The sequence below is a fragment of the Ranitomeya imitator genome, chromosome 8 (assembly GCF_032444005.1).
Source record: "Ranitomeya imitator isolate aRanImi1 chromosome 8, aRanImi1.pri, whole genome shotgun sequence".
Lineage (NCBI taxonomy): Eukaryota > Metazoa > Chordata > Amphibia > Anura > Dendrobatidae > Ranitomeya > Ranitomeya imitator.
Window position 1 is genome coordinate 182,743,505 of NC_091289.1, and position 22,074 is coordinate 182,765,578.

Genomic DNA, 22,074 nt, shown 5'->3' on the forward strand with positions numbered 1-22,074 from the left:
ATTGTCTAAGGGTCACTTCCGTCTGTATGTCCTTCTGTCACGGTTATTCATTCGCTGATTGGTCTCACCAGCTGCCTGTCATGGCTGCCGCGACCAATCAGCTACGAGCACAGTCCGGAAGAAAATGGCCGCACCTTACTCCCCGCAGTCAGTGCCTGTCGCCCGCATACTCCCCTCCGGTCACCGCTAACACAGGGTTAATGCCGGCGGTAACGGACCGCGATATGCCACGGGTAACGCACTCCGTTACTGCCGCTATTAACCCTGTGTGTCCCCAACTTTTTACTATTGACGCTGCCTATGCAGCATCAATAGTAAAAAATGTAATGTTAAAAATAATAATAAAAAAAACCCTGCTATACTCACCCTCCGTAGTCGCTCCCGCCGGCCGCCATCTTCCGTTGCAGGTTCCGGTGGCAAAGATGGTATGGTAGAAGGACCTGCCATGACGTCACGGTCATGTGACCGCGACATCATCACAGGCCCTGCGCGCCTGCGCTAGAAAGACCTGCCATGAAGTCACAGTCATGTGACCGCGACGTTATCACAGGTCCTGCGCTAATACCAACCCTGGGACCGGAAGCTGCCGTGGACTACAAGGGGCCCTCGGAAAGCTGAGTATATGTTTATTTTTTATTTCTTAACCTGTGACAAACCTGGCTGGGCAATATACTACGTGACTGGCCAATATACTATGTGGCTCTGTGCTGTATACTACTTCGCTGTGCAATATACTATGTCACTGGGCAATATACTACGTAACTGGGCAATATACTACATAACTGGCCAATATAGTACGTCACTGGGCAATATACAACGTGGCTGTGCAATATACTACGTCACTGGCCAATGTACTACGTGGCTCTGTGCTGTATACTACGTCACTGGGCAATATACTACGTGACTGGCCAATATACTACGTCACTAGGCAATATACTACGTGGCTGTGCAATATACTACGTGACTGGCCAATATAATACGTGGCTCTGTGCTATATACTATGTCGCTGTGCAATATACTATGTGGCTCTGTGCTGTATACTACGTCACTGGGCAATATACTACGTCACTGGGCAATATACTACGTGGCTCTGTGCTGTATACTACATCACTGGGCAATATACTACGTCACTGGGCAATATACTACGTGGCTGCGCAATATACTACGTGGTTGGGCAATATACTACGTCACTGGGCAATATACTACGTCACTGGGCAATATACTACGTAGCTGGGCAATATACTACATGTCTGGGCAATATACTACGTGGCTGGACAATATACTACGTAGCTGGGCAATATACTACGTGACTGGCCAATATACTATGGGGCTCTGTGCTGTATACTACTTTGCTGTGTAATATACTAAGTGGCTGGGCAATATACTACGTCACTGGGCAATATACTACGTAACTGACCAATATACTACGTCACTGGGCAATATACTACGTGGCTGTGCAATATACTACATGACTGGCCAATATACTACGTGGCTCTGTGCTGTATACTACGTCACTGGGCAATATACTACGTGACTGGGCAATATACTGCGTCACTGGGCAATATACTACGTGGCTGTGCAATATACTACGTGACTGGCCAATATACTAAGTGCCTCTGTGCTGTATACTACGTCGCTGTGCAATATACTATGTGGCTCTGTGCTGTATACTACGTCACTGGGCAATATACTATGTCACTGGGCAATATACTACGTAACTGGGCAATATACTACGTGGCTCTGTGCTGTATACTACGTCACTGGGCAATATACTACGTCACTGGGCAATATACTACGTGGCTGCGCAATATACTACGTGGTTGGGCAATATACTACGTGACTGGGCAATATACTATGTCACTGGGCAATATACTACGTCACTGGGCAATATACTACGTGGTTGGGCAATATACTACGTGGATGGGCAATATACTACGTCACTGGGCAATATACTACGTAGCTGGGCAATGTACTACATGTCTGGGCAATATACTACGTGGCTGGACAATATACTACGTGGCTGGACAATATACTACGTGTCTGGGCAATATAGTACGTGTCTGGGCAATATACTACATGGACATGCATATTCTAGAATACCCGATGCGTTAGAATCGGGCCACCATCTAGTATATATTTATATTTCATACAGAGCTAGATAGCATAAAAGCCGGTAATTCAATTGCCGGCTTTTGCTATCTCCTTATCATCAAATCTGACAGGATATGAGACATGGTTTACATACAGTAAACCATTTCATATCCCTTTTTTTTTTTTTTTACATATTCCTCACTAATAATGTTAGAAGTGTATGTGTGCAAAATTTGGGAGCTCTAGGTGTTAAAATAAAGGGTTAAATAAAGGAAAAAACAGGCGTAGGCTCCCGCGCAATTTTCTCCGCCAGAGTGGGAAAGCCAGCGACTAAGGGCAGATTTTAATAGCCTAGAGAGGGGCCATGGTTATTGCCCCTCCCCCCCCCAGCTAAAGACATCTGCCCCCAGCCACCCCAGAAAAGGCGCATCTGTAAGATGCGCCTATTCTGGCACTGAAACTGCACCCCCTGGTGGCATAAATTCATATGAACTGTAGCGTGTAAATTTTTCGGAATATTTTCTCACGCTACAGTTCTGAGTTTCTGCCACCAGGGGGTGCAGCTTCTGTGACGGCACTGCTAGTCACCGAAGCTACGTTACCTTCATTTCATTCATTCCCCAGTCTTTTACAGTTGGGAGCGGCTGCATTAGCAGCGCTCCTTGTTGTAACTGTATTTAACTCCTTCAGATAGATTTACAGCGTTGGACATGGCTGTACGGCGCACAGGTATGGGATATTGTTATTTTTTTATTTTCCTTTTTTATCAGTAGAACGAGGGTCTTCATTTGGATTGAGCATACCCTAAAGATTTTAAAACCTGTGTCTTTCTTTTTTTCATTAAAAGACTTTATTGTTAATGTGTGTGTATATTTTTAACCCTTTCAGACTAGTGGCTTAATAATGGAGAGGTGTCTTATTGACACCTTTCCATTATTAACCAGGCTTAATTTTACCTTACAATAGCAAGGTGACATTAACCCCTTATTACCCCATATGCCAATGCCACAGGGCAGTGGGAAGAGAGAGGCTAAGTGCCAGAATAGGCACATCTTACAGATGCGCCTTTTCTGGGGTGGCTGGGGCAGATGTTTTTAGCCAAGGAGGCAATAACCACGGTCCCTCTCTAGGCTATTAATATCTGCCCTCAGTCACTGGTTTTCCCTTCGCTGGCAGAGAAAACTGCGGGGGAGCCCACGCCAGTTTTCCCCGTGAAGTAATCCTTTAATTTAACCCCTACAGCTCCCAAATTTTACACACACACACACACTACTAACATTATTAGTGAGCGACATATAAAAATATAACGGATATGCAATGGTTTACTGTGTGTAAACCATGTGTCATGTCATACGTCGGGTTCCGCAATGATTTTACAGAACCCGACAATTGAATTACTAGCTTTTCTGCTATCTAACTATCTATGGAATCTAAAGATATATATATACACACCTATACTATGTGTTTATTTCTATTCTATCTATTCTATTGTAACCTGTTTTCCCCTGTTTTTTCTGCCCAGATTATGGATCGTTTTTTTCTCACAAATGGGTATGAGCCCTCCTAAGGCCTCATTCACACCTCTGTATAAACAGTCCCAGCATCATCAGTGTTTTGTATCCGATTTTATCAGTGTTTGCTCAGTGTGTCAGAGTTTTTACCATCAAGGTTCATCAGTTATGTTCACATTTGAAAAAACATAGATTACAAAGCTTCTCCTATCTATAAGTCTACGTTCACATTACCGTTACGCTAATGTGCGTCGCTGTTGCGTCGGCGACGCGCCCCTATGTTTAACATAGGGGACGCGTGCGTTTTTTTGGTCGCGTTTTTCGACACGTGCGTCGTTTCCGACGCTAGCGTCGGACGCAAGAAAATGCAACAAGTTGCATTTTTCGTGCGTCCGATTTTCGTCAAAAAACGACGCACGCATCGCAAAACGCGTTTTTGCGCGCGTTTTGCGCACGTTTTATGTGCGTCGTGCGTTGTGTCGCCGACGCACCGGCGCGCAACGCAAATGTGAACGTAGCCTAACTGTGTTAATCATGGGCAGCACATGGACAGCTCACACTGAGGACATCTAAGTGCTGTCCGTAATTTTCACTGACCAAAGATTGTATGGGCAATTTTGATTTGTAACTCAATCAACAATAGACATGTCCCAGGGATTATTGTGAGGACACAAAGTGCACAAAAAACACAGACGTGTGTAAAGCTCCATAGACTTTTATAACTTCGTGTTTTATCTTTGAAAATCACTGATGGAGCATGTACGAGATTCATGGACATCTGAATGAGGGCTTAATGCATGTGATTTATAGGAATCCATTCAGTTAGATGAAATTCCCAACAGAGGACAGGGTAAAATGTAAGATTATAATCTGCCATACATATGCCTGGTAGTACAAGGTATAACAACGCCCTATGAAATATATATGGACAACATCCTAATAATGTGATTATAGAAAAGAGTATGGAAATGAATTCATTGTTACTTACTTTGTCTCTTATTTCAGTGGATTCTCTGTTATAGTCTGCAGACGATGTGACCCTGAGACTGTCTGTATATATTCTGTTTATAATCTTGAATTGTAATGGACATACATTTATAGCAGTTGTGGTTGTCTTTAGCAGAATAGTTGTTGTAGACTTAGTACTAGTGGGAGATTGTGTGGTATTTGGAGTCTGTATGGTAGTGGGAGTCGGTGTGGTAGTTGGAGGTTCTGTGGAAGTGGGAGGCTCTGTGGTAATTGGAGGCTCTGTGGTAGTCGGAGGCTCTCTGGTAATTGGAGGTTGTGTGGTCGTTGGCGGCTCAGAACCCGTAAGAGGCTGTGTCGTAGTTGGGCGCTGTGTGGTAGTTGGAGGCTGTGTGGTAGTGGGAGGCTGTGTAGTAGTGGGAGGCTGTGTGGTACTTGGAGGCTGTGTGGTAGTGGGAAGCTGTGTGGTAGTTGGAGGCTGTGTGGTAGTTGGAGGTTCAGTGGTAGTGGGAGGTTCAGTGGTAGTTGGATGCTGTGTAGTTGGAGGCCGTGTGGTAGTGGGAGGCTGGGTGGTAGTTAAAGGTTCAGTGGTAGTTGGAGGCCGTGTAGTAGTTGGAGGCTGGGTGGCAGTTGGAGGCTGTGTGGTAGTTGGAAGCCGTGTGGCAGTTGGAGGCCGTGTGGTGGTGGGAGGCTGGGTGGTAGTGGGAGGTTCAGTGGTAATTGGAGGCTGTGTGGTAGTGGGAGGCTCTGTGGTAGTGGGAGGCTGGGTGGTAGTGGGAGGCTGTGTGGTAGTGGGAGGCTGTGTGGTAGTGGAAGGCTGTGTGGTAGTGGAAGGCTGGTTGGTAGTTAAAGGTTCAGTGGTAGTTGGAGGCCGTGTGGTAGATGAAGGACGTGTGGTAGTTGGAGGCTGTGTGGTAGTTGGAGGCCGTGTGGTAGTTGGAAGCCGTGTGGTAGTTGGAGGCCGTGTGGTGGTGGGAGACTGGGTGGTAGTGGGAGGTTCAGTGGTAATTGGAGGCTGTGTGGTAGTGGGAGGCCGTGTGGTAGAAGGAGGCTGGGTGGTAGTGGGAGGCTGTGTGGTAGTGGGAGGCTGTGTGGTAGTGGAAGGCTGTGTGGTAGTGGAAGGCTGGTTGGTAGATAAAGGTTCAGTGGTAGTTGGAGGCCGTGTGGTAGATGAAGGACGTGTGGTAGTTGGAGGCTGTGTGGTAGTTTGAGGCCGTGTGGTAGTTGGAAGCCGTGTGGTAGTTGGAGGCCGTGTGGTGGTGGGAGGCTGGGTGGTAGTGGGAGGTTCAGTGGTAATTGGAGGCTGTGTGGTAGTGGGAGGCTCTGTGGTAGTTGGAGGCTGTGTGGTAGTGGGAGGCTGGATGGTAGTGGGAGGCTGTGTGGTAGTGGAAGGCTGTGTGGTAGTGGGAGGCTGGGTGGTAGTTAAAGGTTCAGTGGTAGTTGGAGGCCGTGTGGTAGATGAAGGACGTGTGGTAGTTGGAGGCTGTGTGGTAGTTTGAGGCCGTGTGGTAGTTGGAAGCCGTGTGGTAGTTGGAGGCCGTGTGGTGGTGGGAGGCTGGGTGGTAGTGGGAGGTTCAGTGGTAATTGGAGGCTGTGTGGTAGTGGGAGGCTCTGTGGTAGTTGGAGGCTGTGTGGTAGTGGGAGGCTGGATGGTAGTGGGAGGCTGTGTGGTAGTGGGAGGCTGTGTGGTAGTGGGAGCCTCTGTTGTAGTGGGAGGCTGTGTGGTAGTTGGAGGCTGTGTGGTAGTGGGGGTCTGTGTGGCAGTGGGAGGCTGTGTGGCAGTGGGAGGCTGTGTGGTAGTGGGAGACTGTGTGGTAGTGGGAGGCTGTGTGGTAGTGGGAGGCTGTGTGGTAGTGGGAGGCTGTGTGGTAGTGGGAGGCTGTGTGGTAGTGGGAGTCTCTGTGGTAGTGGGAGGCTGTGTGGTAGTTGGAGGCTGTGTTTTAGTGGGAAGCTGTGTGGTAGTGGGAGGCTCTGTGGTAGTGGGAGGCTGTGTGGTAGTGGGAGGCTGTGTGGTAGTGGGAGGCTGTGTGGTATTGGAAGGCTCTGTGGTAGTGGGAGGCTGTGTGGTAGTTGGAGCCTCTGTGGTAGATGAAGGCTGTGTGGTAGTGGTAGGCTGTGTGGTAGTTGGAGGCTCTGTGGTAGTTTGAGGCTCTGTGGTAGTGGGAGGCTGTGTGGTAGTGGGAGGCTGTGTGGTAGTGGGCGGCTGTGTGGTAGTGGAAGGCTCTGTGGTAGTGGGAGGCTGTGTGGTAGTTGGAGCCTCTGTGGTAGATGAAGGCTGTGTGGTAGTGGTAGGCTGTGTGGTAGTTGGAGGCTGTGTGGTAATGGGAGGATGTGTGGTAGTGGGAGACTGTGTGGTAGTTGGAGGCTCTGTGGTACTTGGAGGCAGTGTGGTAGTGGGAGGCTGTGTGGTAGTGGGAGGCTGGGTGGTAATGGGAGGCTCTGTGGTAGTGGGAGGCTCTGTGGTAGTGGGAGGCTGTGTGGTAGTGGGAGGCTGTGTGGTAGTGGGAGGCTGTGTGGTAGTGGGAGGCTGTGTGGTAGAGGGAGACTCTGTGGTAGTGGGAGGCTGTGTGGTAGTGGGAGGCTGTGTGGTAGTGGGAGGCTGTGTGGTAGTTGGAGGCAGTGTGGTAGTGGGAGGCTGTGTGGTAGTGGGAGGCTGGGTGGTAGTGGGAGGTTCAGTGGTAGTTGGAGGCAGTGTGGTACTGTGAGGCTGGGTGGTAATGGGAGGCTGGGTGGTAGTGGAAGGCTGTGTGGTAGTGGAAGGCTGGGTGGTAGTTAAAGGTTCAGTGGTAGTTGGAGGCGGTGTAGTAGTTGAAGAATGTGTGGTAGTTGGAGCCTGTGTGGTAGTAAGAGGCTCTGTGGAAGTTGGAGGCTGTGTGGTAGTGGGAGGCCGTGTGGTAGTGGGAGGCCGTGAGGTAGTGGGATTCTGTGTGGTAGTGAGAGGCTGTGTGGTAGTGGGAGGCTGTGTAGTAGTTGGAGGACTTGTGGTATTGGGAGGCTGTGTGGTAGTTGGAAGGTCTGTGGTAGTGGGAGGCTGTGTGGTAGTTGGAGGCCTTGTGGTAGTGGGAAGCCGTGTGGAAGTTGAAGACTGTGTGATAGTGGGAGGCAGTGTGGTAGTGGGAGGCCGTTTGGTAGTGGGAGGCCGTGTGGTAGTGGGAGGCCGTGTGGTAGTGGGAGGCCGTGTGGTAGTTAGAGTCTGTGTTGTAGTGGGAGGCTGTGTGGTAGTTGGAGGATGTGTGGTAATGGGAGCCTGTGTGGTAGTGGGAGGCTGTTCGGTAGTTGTTGGCTCTGTGGTAGTGGGAGACTGTGTGGTAGTGGGAGGCTGTGTGGTAGTGGGAGGCTGTGTGGTAGTGGGAGGCTGTGTGGTAGTGGGAGCCTCTGTGGTAGTGGGAGCCTCTGTGGTAGTGGGAGGCTGTGTGGTAGTTGGAGGCTGTGTGGTAGTGGGAGGCTGTGTGGTAGTTGGAGGCTGTGTGGTAGTGGGAGGCTGTGTGGTAGTTGGAGGCTCTGAGGTAGTGGGAGGCTCTGTGGTAGTGGGAGGCTGTGTGGTATTTGGAGCCTCTGTGGTAGTGGAAGGCTGTGTGGTAGTTTGAGGCTGTGCGGTAGTTGTTGGCTCTGTGGTAGTGGGAGACTGTGTTGTAGTGAGAGGCTGTGTGATAGTGGGAGGCTGTGTGATAGTGGGAGCCTCTGTGGTAGTGGGAGCCTCTGTGGTAGTGGGAGACTGTGTGGTAGTGGGAGCCTCTGTGGTAGTGGGAGGCTGTGTGGTAGTGGGAGGCTGTGTGGTAGTGGGAGTATGTGTGGTAGTGGGAGTGTCTGTGGTAGTGGGAGGCTGTGTGGTAGTTGGTGGCTCTGTGGTAGTGGGAGACTGTGTGGTAGTTGGATGCTGTGTGGTAGTGGGAGGCTGTGTGGTAGTGGGAGGCTGTGTGGTAGTGGGAGGCTCTGTGGTTGTGGGAGGCTCTGTGGTTGTGGGAGCTCCTGTGGTAGTGGGAGGCTGTGTGGTAGTGGGAGGCTCTGTGGTATTGGGAGGCTGTGTGGCAGTGGGAGGCTCTGTGGTAGTGGGAGGCTGTGTGGTAGTTGGAGCCTCTGTGGTAGTTGGAGCCTGTGTGGTAGTGGGAGGCTGTGTGGTAGTTGGAGGCTGTGTGGTAGTTGGAGGCTGTGTGGTAGTTGGAGCCTCTGTGGTAGTGGGAACCTCTGTGGTAGTGGGAGCCTCTGTGGTTGTGGGCGGCTCTGTGGTTGTGGGAGTCTCTGTGGTATTGGGAGGCTGTTTGGTAGTGGTTGCTGGTCCTGTGGTAGCTGGAGGCTGTGTGGTAGTTGGAGGCTGGGTGGTAGTGGGAGCCCCTGTGGTAGTGGGAGGTCGTGTGGTAGTGGGAGCCTGTGTGGTAGTGGGAGCCTCTGTGGTAGTTGGAGCCTGTGTGGTAGTGGGAGGCTGAGTGGTAATGGGAGGCTGTGTGGTAGGTGGAGGCTGTGTGGTAGTGGGAGGTTGTGTGGTAGTGGTTGCTGGTCCTGTGGTAGTGGGAGGCTGTGTGGTAGTTGAAGTCTGGGTGGTAGTGGAAGGCTGTGTGGTAGTGGGAGCCTCTGTGGTAGTGGGAGCCTGTGTGGTAGTGGGAGCCTCTGTGGTAGTGGGAGGCTGAGTGGTAATGGGAGGCTGTGTGGTAGTTGGAGGCTGTGTGGTAGTGAGAGTCCCTGTGGTAGTGGGAGGTCGTGTGGTAGTGGGAGCCTCTGTGGTAGTGGGAGCCTCTGTGGTAGTGGGAGGCTGAGTGGTAATGGGAGGCTGTGTGGTAGTTGGAGGCTGTGTGGTAGTGGGAGGTTGTGTGGTAGAGGTTGCTGGTCCTGTGGTAGTGGGAGGCTGTGTGGTAGTTGGAAGCTGTGTGGAAGAGGGAGGCTGTGTGGTAGTTGGAGGGTGTGTGGTAGTGGGAGGCTCTGTGGTAGTTGGAGGCTGTGTGGTAGTGGGAGACGATATGGAAGTTGGAGGCCGTGTGGTAGTGGGAGGCCGTGTGGTAGTGGGGAGCCGTGTGGTAGTGGGAGGCCGTGTGGTAGTTGGAGGCTGTGTGGTAGTGGGAGGCTGTGTGGTAGTGGGAGGCTGTGTGGTAGTGGGAGGCTGTGTGATAGTTGGAGGCTGTGTTGTAGTGGGATGCTGTGTGGTAGTGGGAGGCTCTGTGGTAGTGGGAGGCTCTGTGGTACTGGGAAACTGTGTGGTAGTTGGAGCCTCTGTGGTAGTGGGAGGCTGTGTGGTAGTTGGAGCCTCTGTGGTAGTGGGAGGCTGTGTGGTAGTTGGAAGCTGTGTGGTAGAGGGAGGCTGTGTGGTAGTTGGAGGCTGTGTGGTAGTTGGAGGCTGTGTTGTAGTGGGAGACTGTGTGGTAGTGGTTGCTGGTCCTATGGTAGTTGTAGGCTGTGTGGTAGTGGGAGGCTGTGTGGTAGTGGGAGGCTGTGTGGTAGTGGGAGCCTCTGTGGTAGTTGGAGGCTGTGTGGTAGTTGGAGGCTGTTTGGTAGTTGGAGGCTGTGTGGTTGTGGGAGGCTGTGTGGTTGTGGGAGGCTGTGTGGTAGTGGGAGGCTTTGTGGTAGTTGGAGGCCGTGTGGTAGTTGGAAGCCGTGTGGTAGTTGGAAGCCGTGTGGTAGTTGGAGGCTGTGTGGTAGTTGGAGGCTGTATGGTAGTGGGAGGCTGTGAGGTAGTGGGAGGCTGTGTGGTAGTGGGAGGCTGTGTGGTAGTTGGAGGCTGTGTGGTAGTGGGAGGCTGTGTGGTAGTTGGAGGCTGTGTAGTAGTTGGAGGCTGTGTGGTAGTTGGAGGCTGTGTGGTAATGGGAGCCTGTGTGGTAGTGGGAGGCAGTATGGTAGTGGGGAGCCGTGTGGTAGTTGGAGGCCGTGTGGTAGTTGGAGGCTGTGTGGTAGTGGGAGGCTGTGTTTTAGTGGGAGGCTGTGTGGTAGTGGTTGCTGGTCGTATGGTAGTTGGAGGCTGTGTGGTAGTGGGAGGCTGTGTGGTAGTTGGAGGCTGTGTGATAGTGGGAGGCTGTGTGGTAGTGGGAGCCTCTGTGGTAGTGGGAGCCTCTGTGGTAGTGGGAGGCTGTGTGGTAGTGGAAGCCTCTGTGGTAGTGGGAGCCTCTGTGGTAGTGGGAGGCTGTGTGGTAGTGGGAGGCTGTGTGGTAGTTGGAGGCTGTGTGGTAGTGGGAGGCTGTGTGGTAGTGGGAGGCTGTGTGGTAGTTGGAGGCCCTGTGGTAATTGGAAGCCGTGTGGTAGTTGGAAGCCGTGTGGTAGTTGGAGGCTGTGTGGTAGTTGGAGGCTGTGTTGTAGTGGGAGGCTGTGTGGTAGTGGGAGGCTCTGTAGTAGTGGGAGGTTGTGTGGTAGTTGGAGGCTGTGTAGTAGTTGGAGGTTGTGTGGTAATGGGAGCCTGTGTAGTAGTGGGAGGCTGTTCGGTAATTACTGGCTCTGTGGTAGTGGGAGCCTCTGTGGTAGTGAGAGGCTGTGTGGTAGTGGGAGCCTCTGTGGTAGTTGGAGGCTGTGTGGTAGTGGGAGGCCGTGTGGAAGTTGGAGGCCGTGTGGTAGTTGGAGGCCGTGTGGTAGTGGGAGGCCGTGTGGTAGTGGGAGGCCGTGTGGTAGTGGGAGGCTGTGTGGTAGTGGGAGGCTGTGTGGTAGTTGGAGGCTGTGTGGTAGTTGGAGGCTGTGTGGTTGTTGGAGCTTCTGTGGTAGTTGGAGGAGGTGTGGTAGTGGTAGGCTGTGTGGTAGTGGTAGGCTCTGTGGTAGTTGGAGGCTGTGTGGTAGATGGAGGCTGTGTGGTAGTTGAAGGCTGTGTTGTAGTGGGAGGCTGTGTGGTAGTGGGAGGCTCTGTAGTAGTGGGAGGTTGTGTGGTAGTAGGAGGCTGTGTAGTAGTTGGAGGCTGTGTGGTAATGGGAGCCTGTGTGGTAGTGGGAGGCTGTTCGGTAATTATTGGCTCTGTGGTAGTGGGAGCCTCTGTGGTAGTGAGAGGCTGTGTGGTAGTGGGACCCTCTGTGGTAGTGGGAGGCCGTGTGGTAGTGGGGAGCCATGTGGTTGTGGGAGGCCGTGTGGTAGTGGGAGGCCGTGTGGTAGTTGGAGGCTGTGTGGTAGTGGGAGGCTGTGTTGTAGTGGCAGGCTGTGTGGTAGTTGGAGGCTGTGTGGTAGTTGGAGGTTGTGTGGTAGTTGGAGCCTCTGTGGTAGTTGGAGGCTGTGTGGTAGTGGTAGGCTGTGTGGTAGTGGTAGGCTGTATGGTAGTTGGAGGCTGTGTGGTAGTGGGAGGCTGTGTGGTAGTTGGAGGCTGTGTTGTAGTGAGAGGCTGTGTGGTAGTGGGAGGCTCTGTAGTAGTGGGAGGTTGTGTGGTAGTTGGAGGCTGTGTAGTAGTTGGAGGCTGTGTGGTAATGGGAGCCTGTGTGGTAGTGGGAGGCTGTTCGGTAATTATTGGCTCTGTGGTAGTGGGAGCCTCTGTGGTAGTGAGAGGCTGTGTGGTAGTGGGAGCCTCTGTGGTAGTGGGAGGCCGTGTGGTAGTGGGAGGCTCTGTGGTTGTGGGAGGCTCTGTGGTTGTGGGAGGCTCTGTGGTTGTGGGAGTCTCTGTGGTAGTGGGAGGCTGTGTGGTAGTTGGAGGCTGTGTGGTAGTGGGAGGCTGTGTTGTAGTGGTAGGCTGTGTGGTAGTTGGAGGCTGTGTGGTAGTTGGAGGCTGTGTGGTAGTTGGAGGCTGTGTGGTAGTTGGAGGCTGTGTGGTAGTTGGAGCCTGTTTGGTAGTTGCAGGCTCTGTGGTAGTGGGAGGCTGTGTGGTAGTGGTAGGCTGTGTGGTACTTGGAGGCTGTGTGGTAGTGGGAGCCTCTGTGGTAGTGAGAGGCTGTGTGGTAGTGGAAGCCTCTGTGGTAGTTGGAGGCTCTGTGGTAGTGGGAGGCTGTGTGGTAGTTGCAGGCTCTGTGGTAGTTGGAGGCTGTGTGGTAATTGGAGCCTGTGTGGTAGTGGGAGCCTCTGTGGTAGTGGGAGCCTCTGTGGTTGTGGGAGGCTCTGTGGTTGTGGGAGTCTCTGTGGTAGTCGGAGGCTGTGTGGTAGTGGGAGGCTGAGTGGTAGTGAGTGACTGTGTGGTAGTTGGAGGCTGTGTGGTAGTTGGAGGCTGAGTGGTAGTGGGAGGCTGAGTGGTAGTGAGTGGCTGTGTGGTAGTGGGAGCCTCTGTGGTAGTGGGAGGCTCTGTGGTAGTAGGAGACTGTGTGGTAGTGGGAGGCTCTGTGGTAGTGGGAGGCTCTGTGGTAGTGGGAGGCTCTGTGGTAGTGGGAGGCTGTGTGGTAGTTGGAGCCTCTGTGGTAGTGGGAGGCTGTGTGGTAGTGGGAGGCTGTGTGGTAGTTGGAGCCTCTGTGGTAGTGGGAGGCTGTGTGGTAGTTGGAGGCTCTGTGGTAGTGGGAGGCTGTGTGGTAGTGGGAGCCTCTGTGGTAGTTGGAGGCTCTGTGGTAGTTGGAGCCTCTGTGGTAGTGGGAGGCTGTGTGGTAGTTGGAGCCTCTGTGGTAGTGGGAGGCTGTGTGGTAGTTGGAGGCTCTGTGGTAGTGGGAGGCTGTGTGGTAGTGGGAGGTCGTGTGGTAGTTGGAGCCTCTGTGGTTGTGGGAGCCTCTGTGGTTGTGGGAGTTTCTGTGGTTGTGGGAGTCTCTGTGGTAGTGGGAGGCTGTGTGGTAGTTGCAGGCTCTGTGGTAGTGGGAGGCTGTGTGGTAGTTGGAGGCTGTGTGGTAGTTGGAGGCTGTGTGGTAGTTGGAGGCTGTGTGGTAGTTGGAGGCTCTGTGGTAGTGGGAGCCTCTGTGGTAGTGGGAGCCTCTGTGGTAGTGGGAGCCTCTGTGGTTGTGGGAGGCTCTGTGGTTGTGGGAGTCTCTGTGGTAGTTGCAGGCTCTGTGGTAGTGGGAGGCTGTGTGGTAGTTGCAGGCTCTGTGGTAGTGGGAGGCTGTGTGGTAGTGGGAGGCTGTGTGGTAGTGGGAGGCTGTGTGGTAGTGGGAGGCTGTGTAGTAGTTGGAGGCTGTGTGGTAATGGGAGCCTGTGTGGCAGTGGGAGGCTGTTCGGTAATTATTGGCTCTGTGGGAGCCTCTGTGGTAGTTGGAGGCTGTGTGGTAGTGGGAGGCTGTGTGGTAGTTAGAGGCTGTGTGGTAGTTGGAGGCTGTGTGGTAGTGGGAGCCTCTGTGGTAGTGGGAGCCTCTGTGGTAGTGGGAGCCTCTGTGGTTGTGGGAGGCTCTGTGGTTGTGGGAGGCTCTGTGGTAGTGGGAGGCTGTTTGGTAGTTGGAGGCTGGATGGTAGTGGGAGCCCCTGTGGTAGTGGGAGGTCGTGTGGTAGTGGGAGCCTGTTTGGTAGTGGGAGCCTCTGTGGTAGTGGGAGCCTCTGTGGTTGTGGGAGGCTCTGTGGTTGTGGGAGTCTCTGTGGTAGTGGGAGGCTGTGTGGTAGTTGCAGGCTCTGTGGTAGTGGGAGGCTGTGTGGTATTTGGAGGCTGTGTGGTAGTTGGAGGCTGTGTGGTAGTTGGAGCCTCTGTGGTAGTTGGAGCCTCTGTGGTAGTGGGAGCCTCTGTGGTAGTGGGAGCCTCTGTGGTTGTGGGAGGCTCTGTGGTTGTGGGAGTCTCTGTGGTAGTGGGAGGCTGTGTGGTAGTTGGAGGCTGGGTGGTAGTGGGAACCCCTGTGGTAGTGGGAGGTCGTGTGGTATTTGGAGCCTCTGTGGTAGTGGGAGCCTCTGTGGTTGTGGGAGGCTCTGTGGTTGTGGGAGTCTCTGTGGTAGTGGGAGGCTGTGTGGTAGTTGCAGGCTCTGTTGTAGTGGGAGGCTGTGTAGTAGTTAGAGGCTGTGTGGTAATGGGAGCCTGTGTGGTAGTGGGAGGCTGTTCGGTAATTATTGGCTTTGTGGTAGTGGGAGCCTCTGTGGTAGTGAGAGGCTGTGTGGTAGTGGGAGCCTCTGTGGTAGTTGGAGGCTGTGTGGTAGTGGGAGGCTGTGTGGTAGTGGGGAGCCGTGTGGTTGTGGGAGGCCATGTGGTAGTGGGAGGCCGTGTGGTAGTGGGAGGCCGTGTGGTAGTTCGAGGCCGTGTGGTAGTTGGAGGCTGTGTGGTAGTGGGAGGCTGTGTTGTAGTGGTAGGCTGTGTGGTAGTGGGAGCCTGTGTGGTAGTGGGAGGTCGTATGGTAGTGTTTTCTGGTCCTGTGGTAGTGGGAGGCTGTGTGGTAGTGGGAGGCTGTGTGGTAGTTGCAGGCTCTGTGGTAGTGGGAGGCTGTGTGGTAGTGGGAGCCTGTGTGGTAGTGGGAGCCTGTGTGGTAGTGGGTGGTCGTATGGTAGTGTTTTCTGGTCCTGTGGTAGTGGGAGGCTGTGTGGTAGTGGGAGCCTGTGTGGTAGTGGGAGGCTGTGTCGTAGTGGGAGGTCGTATGGTAGTGTTTTCTGGTCCTGTGGTAGTGGGAGGCTGTGTGGTAGTGGGAGGCTGTGTGGTAGTGGGAGGCTGTGTGGTAGTGGGAGGTTGTGTGGTAGTGGGAGGCTGTGTGGTAGTGGGAGGTTGAGTGGTAGTGGGAGGCTGTGTGGTAGTGGGAGGCTGTGTGGTAGTGGTTGCTGGTCCTGTGTTAGTTTGTTCTGTGCTCGGTTCCATCGTGGGTATTGTTTCTTCTGCAAAAATAGAAATATTGACATGTACAAACTGTTTTGCTCCTTTTGTTTTTTGTGGATCTCACTATAAAATCTCCATGAATCTCATCCTGGATTATAGAGAGAATTAGGCCGGCCTCACACTAGCGTGTTTTACGGACGTAAGAGAGGTGCTGAAAATACGGATTGCATACGGTACAATGCTTCTCTATGCCCCTGCTCCTATCAGCCGTATTTTACTGATCCGTATTATACGGTGTTCTACGGCCGTAGAAAAACTCAGCATGCTGCGTTTGTCACCGTATTGCGCAAAAAATACGCCAATGAAAGTCTATGGGGGCCAGAAAAATACAGATTATACACGGACCAACAGTGTGACTTGCGAGAAATACGCAGCGGTGTTCTAGCGAAAAGCCGGCAATTCAGTGCGGTGTACAGTAAAATCACACTGACCGGTTAGAATAGAATAGCTAAAATAAATGTCTAAACATAGTATAGGGGTATGTATATATATATATATATATATATATATATATATATATATATATATATATATATATATATATATATATGTGTGTATGTATGTCAGTGAGACACATATATGAATATATATATATATATATATTAAGATTTCATACAGCGCTAGATAGCTTAGAAGCCGGTAATTCTATTAATTTAAAGGGATAAATCGCGGAAAAAATTGATGTTTTTAGCCAGGGGGGGGGCAATAACCGTAGACCCTCTCCGGCTATTAATATCTGCCCTCAGTCACTGGCTTTACCATTCTGGCGGAGAAAATTGCGCGGTAGCCCACGCCAATTTTTTCCGCGATTTAATCCTTTAAATTAATAGCTAGAGCGCCCAAATTTTGCACATACACACTACTAACATTAGTAGTGTGGAATATGCCAAAAAAAGGGATATGAGATGGTTTACTGTATGTAAACCATGTCTCATATCATGTCGGGTTTGAGAAGGAGATAGGAAAAGCCGGCAATTGAATTACCTGCTTTTAAGCTATCTAGCGCTGTATGATATATTAATATATATATATATATATATATATATATATGTATATATATATATTAATATGTGTGTGTCTCACTGACATATATACTGTATATATATATATATATATATATATATATATATGTTTTTACGATTTTTTGAGAACATGGATCCATTGTATGTCCGTATGTCGCAAGCCTGCGAGAAAATCGTGCAGTACGGATGCCATACAGATTACATATGGAGGATTCCATGTGCAAAATACGCTGACACACCCTGCCTACGGATGAGATATGGACCACTATTTTGGGGACTTTTCTGCGTATTACGGCCTTAAATTACGGACCGTATTTTTATACGCTGAGTGTGAGGCCGGCCTTATACAGATGAATCCTAGAGTTACTCACCAGTTACTGACCTGGTCCGCAGCGGATTCGCAGCTGTTTTCCATCATTTTACAGTAGCATAAAAACCTATGGAAAACCAAATCCCCTGTGCACATGCTGCGGAAAATTCCGCGTAGAATTGCTGCGGTTTATCTTCTGCAGCATGTCAATTCTTTGTGCGGATTCCATAGCGTTTTACACCTATTCCTTAATAGGAATCCGCAGGTGAAATAAGGGAGGTGAAATCCGCACAAAAACTGCACTAAATCCTCGGTGAATCCACAGGTAAAACACAGGGCGTTTTACCTGCGGATTTTGAATCCGTGAGGAAAAATCCGCAATGGCATCTGCAACGTGTGCACATACCCTAAAAAATTCCATTATGGCACTATTCATTATTGAGTTTTAGTTGGGATTTTACAGTGACAGAGTTAGTTCGGCTAAAGTTTGCTCTGTGTAGCTGCTACATCACTGTATTAGGCCTGTCCCACACATCCAGATAATTCCGGTACCAGAAACATCGGTACCGGAGTTATCCATATCCTTGTGTCCGTGTGCTCACGTGGCACATCAGTGTGGCACACGTGCGGCAGAGAAGGAATGAAAAATAATTAAAAAAAAAAAATTTTGTTGTTAAAATAAAGTTCCCGGTAATCTCCCCCCTCCCTCCCCCTGTGCGCCCACCCGTGCATTCAAATACTTACCCAGCTCCCTCAATGCTTCCTCTCAGCGTCGCAGCTCTTCCTGTATAAGCGGTCACGTGGTGCCACTTATTACAGTGATGAATATGCGGCTCCACCCCTATGGGAGGTGGATCCGCATATTCATCACTGTAATGTGCGGCACCACGTGACCGCTCATACAGGAAGAGCTGCGACGCTGAGAGGAAGCATCGGGGGAGCTGGGTAAGTATTTTAATGCCAGCGCGCGGGTGCACAGGGGGAGGGAGGGGGGAGATTACCGGGAACTTTATTTTAACAACAAAAAAAATAAAAAATGATTTTTCATTCCTTCTCTCCAGTGAACGCTGCTGGAGAGAAGAGATTAATGGGGCTTCAGCACCACAAGCTGGGGGACAGCGCTTACAGTAGCGCTGTCTCCTGCACGGCACACGGACTGCACACGGACAGCATCCGTGTGCGGTACGTGTTTTACGTGTTTTACACGGACCCATTGACTTTAATGGGTCCGTGTGATCTATGCGTTCCCACAAACACTGACATGTCTCCGTGTTTTTCAAACGGACACACGGTCATTGAAAACACGCTGACATGTGCAGAGACACATTGATTTTAATGTGTCTACGTGAGTCAGTGTCTCCGGTACGTGAGGAAACTGTCACCTCACGTACTGGAGCCACTGACGTGTGAAACCAGCCTAACAAAAAAAAATTTGTTTCCAAAATTGTGATGATGTAAAGTAGACATGTGGGAAATGTTATTTATTAACTAGTTTGTGTGACATATCTATCTGATTTAAGGGCATAAAAATTGAAAGTTAGAAATATGGCAAAAAAAATACAATTTTGTAATTTTCAGTTTTTTTCATAAATAAACGCAAGTAATATCGAATACAGTTTGCCACTAACATGAAGTAAAATATGTCACCAAAAAAAATCTCAGAATCAGCAGGATCCGTTAAAGTGTCCTAGAGTTGTAACCTCATAAAGCGACAGTGGTCAGAATTTTAAAAATTGGCCTGTCATTAAGCTGCAAATTGACTCCGTAACTAAGGGTTTAAAAATGCTTTTTTATGTACAAAAAAACACTAAATAGTATCACTGTGTTTGGAATGTTTTGATTTAAAACTGCCCCATTATATAACCCATATGGTAAATACTGTAGAGAAGATTGAATAAGTAAAAACCTGCGCTGAAAACTTCAACTCATCCAGTAAAAACACAAACCTTCAAAAAGCACATTAGCAAAAAAAAAATGTATAGGTCTCCAAATATGAGGATGCTAATCTGAAACCTTTCTTTAAAAAAAAAAATTATAGTGTGCAAAAGAAGCAAAACAAAAACTTTTATAAGGGTATGTGCACACGTTGCGGATTCTCTGCGGATCCGCAGCGTTTTTTGAGGTGCAGAAACGCTGCAGATCCGCAATTGATTTACAGTACAATGTAAATCAATGAGAAAAAAAAATCTTGTGCACACTTTGCGGAAAATCTGCTGCGGAAACGCTGCGGATTAAAAGAAGTAGCATGTCACTTCTTTTTTGTGAATCTGCAGCGTTTTTGTACCCATTCCATTATAAAAAACTGCAGGGGTAAAAACCGCAGCAAATCCGCAAGAAAACGGCAGCAAAAACGCACAAAAAACGATGCACAACCGCACAAAAAAAGTGACAAATCCGCAGGTGCGTTTTTTGCCAGGAGAGGCAGAATCCGCACCAGAAATTCCTAAGCCTAATCCACAACGTGTGCACATAGCCTAAATCTGGTATTGCTCTGATCGTTCTCACCTGAAGAATAATGTTGGCTTGTGCACCTTTGTATGGCGATAAAACATGCTATTATTGCACTTGGGAAAAAGTTTATATTACATTGTGGGATTGATTTGTTATTACTACTTATTGCAAATATTGAAAATTAGGGGCTAAAACAACATTTTAGTAGAAAAATGGGATAAAACCTAGATTAAAAATGTTTACCAATCTTTATGTAATTGAGGGCATCCATCCATTACATACTGCATGAAATACAATACTTTGATCACATTGATTATTCACTATACAACTTATGTAGTACAGTGCATTTTGTGACTTGACAGTGTTTCACTGACAGGTAGCTTATTGGACACGACTCATTACAAGGTTCATTTTTTGATAGAGGTCACCTATATGTTTTTTTAGGGAACGGGGCTCATTGTTTATTATAAATGAAACCCAACATGTAAATACATAAGGACGTTTTGTGATAGAGGGAGAGGTCCATGAGCCCTGCACCTCTACATCTCCTAAATCTTATGAAGATCACGTCCTGATCTAAGTGTAGACACTCACCAAACTAATTCCCTGACCAAACACCTGAGAGTCAGTGATAGACAGGAGGGGGAACGTTCTCATATTGAGCCGTGAGAACCCACAACTATTTAGGAGTCTCCGAAACACATAATAGTTATAGACATTAAAAAGATACATTATTATTCTATAATAAAAGTGCTGGAGAATTTTTTTTTTCTTGCCATCAATAATTTACTTTTAAATAATATTGCTCTGTTTGTGAATAATATTTTTACTTATGGAAGGTTGGGTGACTATTATATAGTCCAGAATAATCTCAGTGTACATTTACCTCTAGATTGAATGCTCTGAGGATCAAACTGTAAACCTTCAAAATTATTCGGCGTTGAGGAGTTTTTCAGTCCTTCACTCACTGCTTCAACCATCTGTTCGGAGGTAGGAGTATCTCCAGGACTTTTAGAAACTGTATCCATGGAGGTGATTAAAGAACCTCTCCTGCAGGAAGGAGCCAAAAAAATCAGGTTAAAACTTCTGCAATATTCAGTATATTGTGTCTAACAGCAGAATTGGGGATGTTGATGGTGAGAATAATTTCATGGGGAAGTCTCTTCTGTACTGAAATCTGTAGGAAAGATTTATTATAAAATGCAGCTGAATTCTGGATCACTTTTCACTAAGAAACACTCTTTTTTATTTTCATCACATTTATTGTGTTGTAAATACGTTTATTTTCTTGATCGATAAGGAAGCCTGGTCTGGCTGGAATCGGGATGTGTTCTTAGTGCAGCTCTGTGCTTCAAAAAATATGCTCACAATCTTGAGTCAAGTTTTTGGCACAGAGTAAGCCGGATAATAGGTGCTGATTGGCTAACAGAAAAAAGATAAAGTGGCATCATCAATATTTTGTGATATCCTACTTCACTCTTGATGATCGGCTATCTAAAACGGGAAACGCTCTCAAGCTGTTAGAGGTGATATGTATTGGTAGCAAAGGGGAATGAACATTTTACATTCTTTATGTATATTTTTTCATCATATAAGAATGACAGCCCTCTTTTGAACTAAATCTCATGATCTTTTAGACCACATTCACACTATTAGTATTTGGTCAGTATTTTACATCAGTATTTGTAAGCCAAAACCAGGAGTAGAGCAATCAGAGGAAAAGTATAATGGAAACAAGTCACCACTTCTGTATTTTTCACCCACTCCTGGTTTTGGCTCACAAATACTGATGTAAAATACTGACCAAATACTGAACGTGTGACCGTGACCTTACTGTGATCATCTCACAATGTTATACAAGATTGTCCCCATATATCTGTTGCTAGAAGGTGATGTCTCTTTATGATGTCTGGTATGATGGATGACTTATACCATCACTGGATTGCTCTGCTTTGTAACTGCTTCAATAAGAGGGACACTAGTAATGTAGAGTACCTTCCCTAAGGAGAGATGGCAATGAGCGGGGCGGCCTATCTTGCATTTCCTATTGCGATGCCAGCTCTGTAGTTAGGTAGGTTTGTATTGGGAGTACAGACAATTATACTTTTTGGTGTATGTGTGACAGTTTCACCTCAATACTTTACATTTATGTTAAAATTAATATTGATAATTCTGCCTCTTTATCTTTTGCAATGAAGTCTCTGCAGATTTGCATTTGACACTTATTTTACTCAGGAGGTGATAAGTAACTTTCTTTCTTACATTGCACATTTTGGGTTTGTGACTGCCTCTGTCTTGGATTCCTCCCCGGGACAAGTGTCCGTTTAGTATAGGGTCCTATCGGAACAGGTCGTCTTGTTGTGGCAGTTTGGCAAATATCATTTGCTGTTACATCTTTTGTGACTGTTTGCTATTACATTGCAGTCACACATGTGCAGCTCCTGCACACACCATATAATAATGGGAGGCTAGAACCAACTTTGTTTTTTGTGTCCCTCCTACACCCGTCATTCTCCTGATGAGATATCACCGCAGCCATATTTTTTTTTTAAATTCGTTTATTAATTCCAGAATAAACTGCACAATACACACGTTTGCATTTGTCATTATTAGTAACAGTATGAAATACAGATAGGGGTCATGCATTATTATATCTAAAAGTATTACAAAAGTGACAAACTGTGTATGCTAAATCACTGACGTCTTACAAATCACCTAATATACAACATTTAACTACATTAACTTAACAATAGCAATAATGCGCCGCCAAAGGAAAATTAATACAGATTTCACCCCGTAAGTGATGCCCCCCAAACCACGAGCCCAACCTCCACATAGTAGCCAAGCTAATGAGGATTATAAAGTATTATAAGAGGAGTTCCATCTACCCCAAATCTTTTCAAACTTGCCTGGGCATCCTCTATTTTGATATAGTGTACGCTCATACGGGATAATCGAATTCACCAGATCAACCCAGGCTCTGAGAGACGGGCAAGAACCACCCATCCATCGTAATGCTAACACCTTTCGTGCCATAAAAAGTGACTCTCGTAGAAATATTCCGGTGCAATGATCCCAAGCTTCCGCATCCCACACCCCAAATAAGCAGATCAGTGGTTCAAGTGGGACAGGGATCAGTAATAAGGATGT

The 22,074-nt window shown here is 48.7% G+C and overlaps 3 protein-coding genes across 3 annotated transcripts in view; all 3 read right to left on the bottom strand.

Annotated features, from left to right (window-relative positions):
- Positions 1-6,762, bottom strand: part of LOC138647440 (mucin-2-like) — a gene marked incomplete at its 5' end in the record, with an annotated part of 34,245 nt that extends 27,483 nt beyond the window's left edge. The window contains one exon of the mRNA XM_069736439.1: positions 5,819-6,762. Within this exon, the coding sequence (XP_069592540.1) occupies positions 5,819-6,762 (944 nt within the window). The remainder of the gene's footprint in view (positions 1-5,818) is intronic.
- Positions 1-22,074, bottom strand: part of LOC138648137 (mucin-2-like) — a gene marked incomplete at its 5' end in the record, with an annotated part of 70,818 nt that overhangs the window by 30,365 nt on the left and 18,379 nt on the right. Inside the window, one exon of the mRNA XM_069737642.1 lies at positions 19,811-19,974. Coding sequence (XP_069593743.1) covers positions 19,811-19,974 — 164 coding nt within the window. The remainder of the gene's footprint in view (positions 1-19,810; positions 19,975-22,074) is intronic.
- On the bottom strand, positions 7,349-16,629 carry LOC138647443 (mucin-2-like). Its single transcript, XM_069736443.1, has 3 exons — positions 16,546-16,629; positions 11,144-12,582; positions 7,349-7,853 (listed from the first exon to the last, which is right to left on the bottom strand). Exons 1-3 carry the CDS (start codon positions 16,627-16,629, stop codon positions 7,349-7,351), a joined length of 2,028 nt encoding a protein of 675 aa, XP_069592544.1.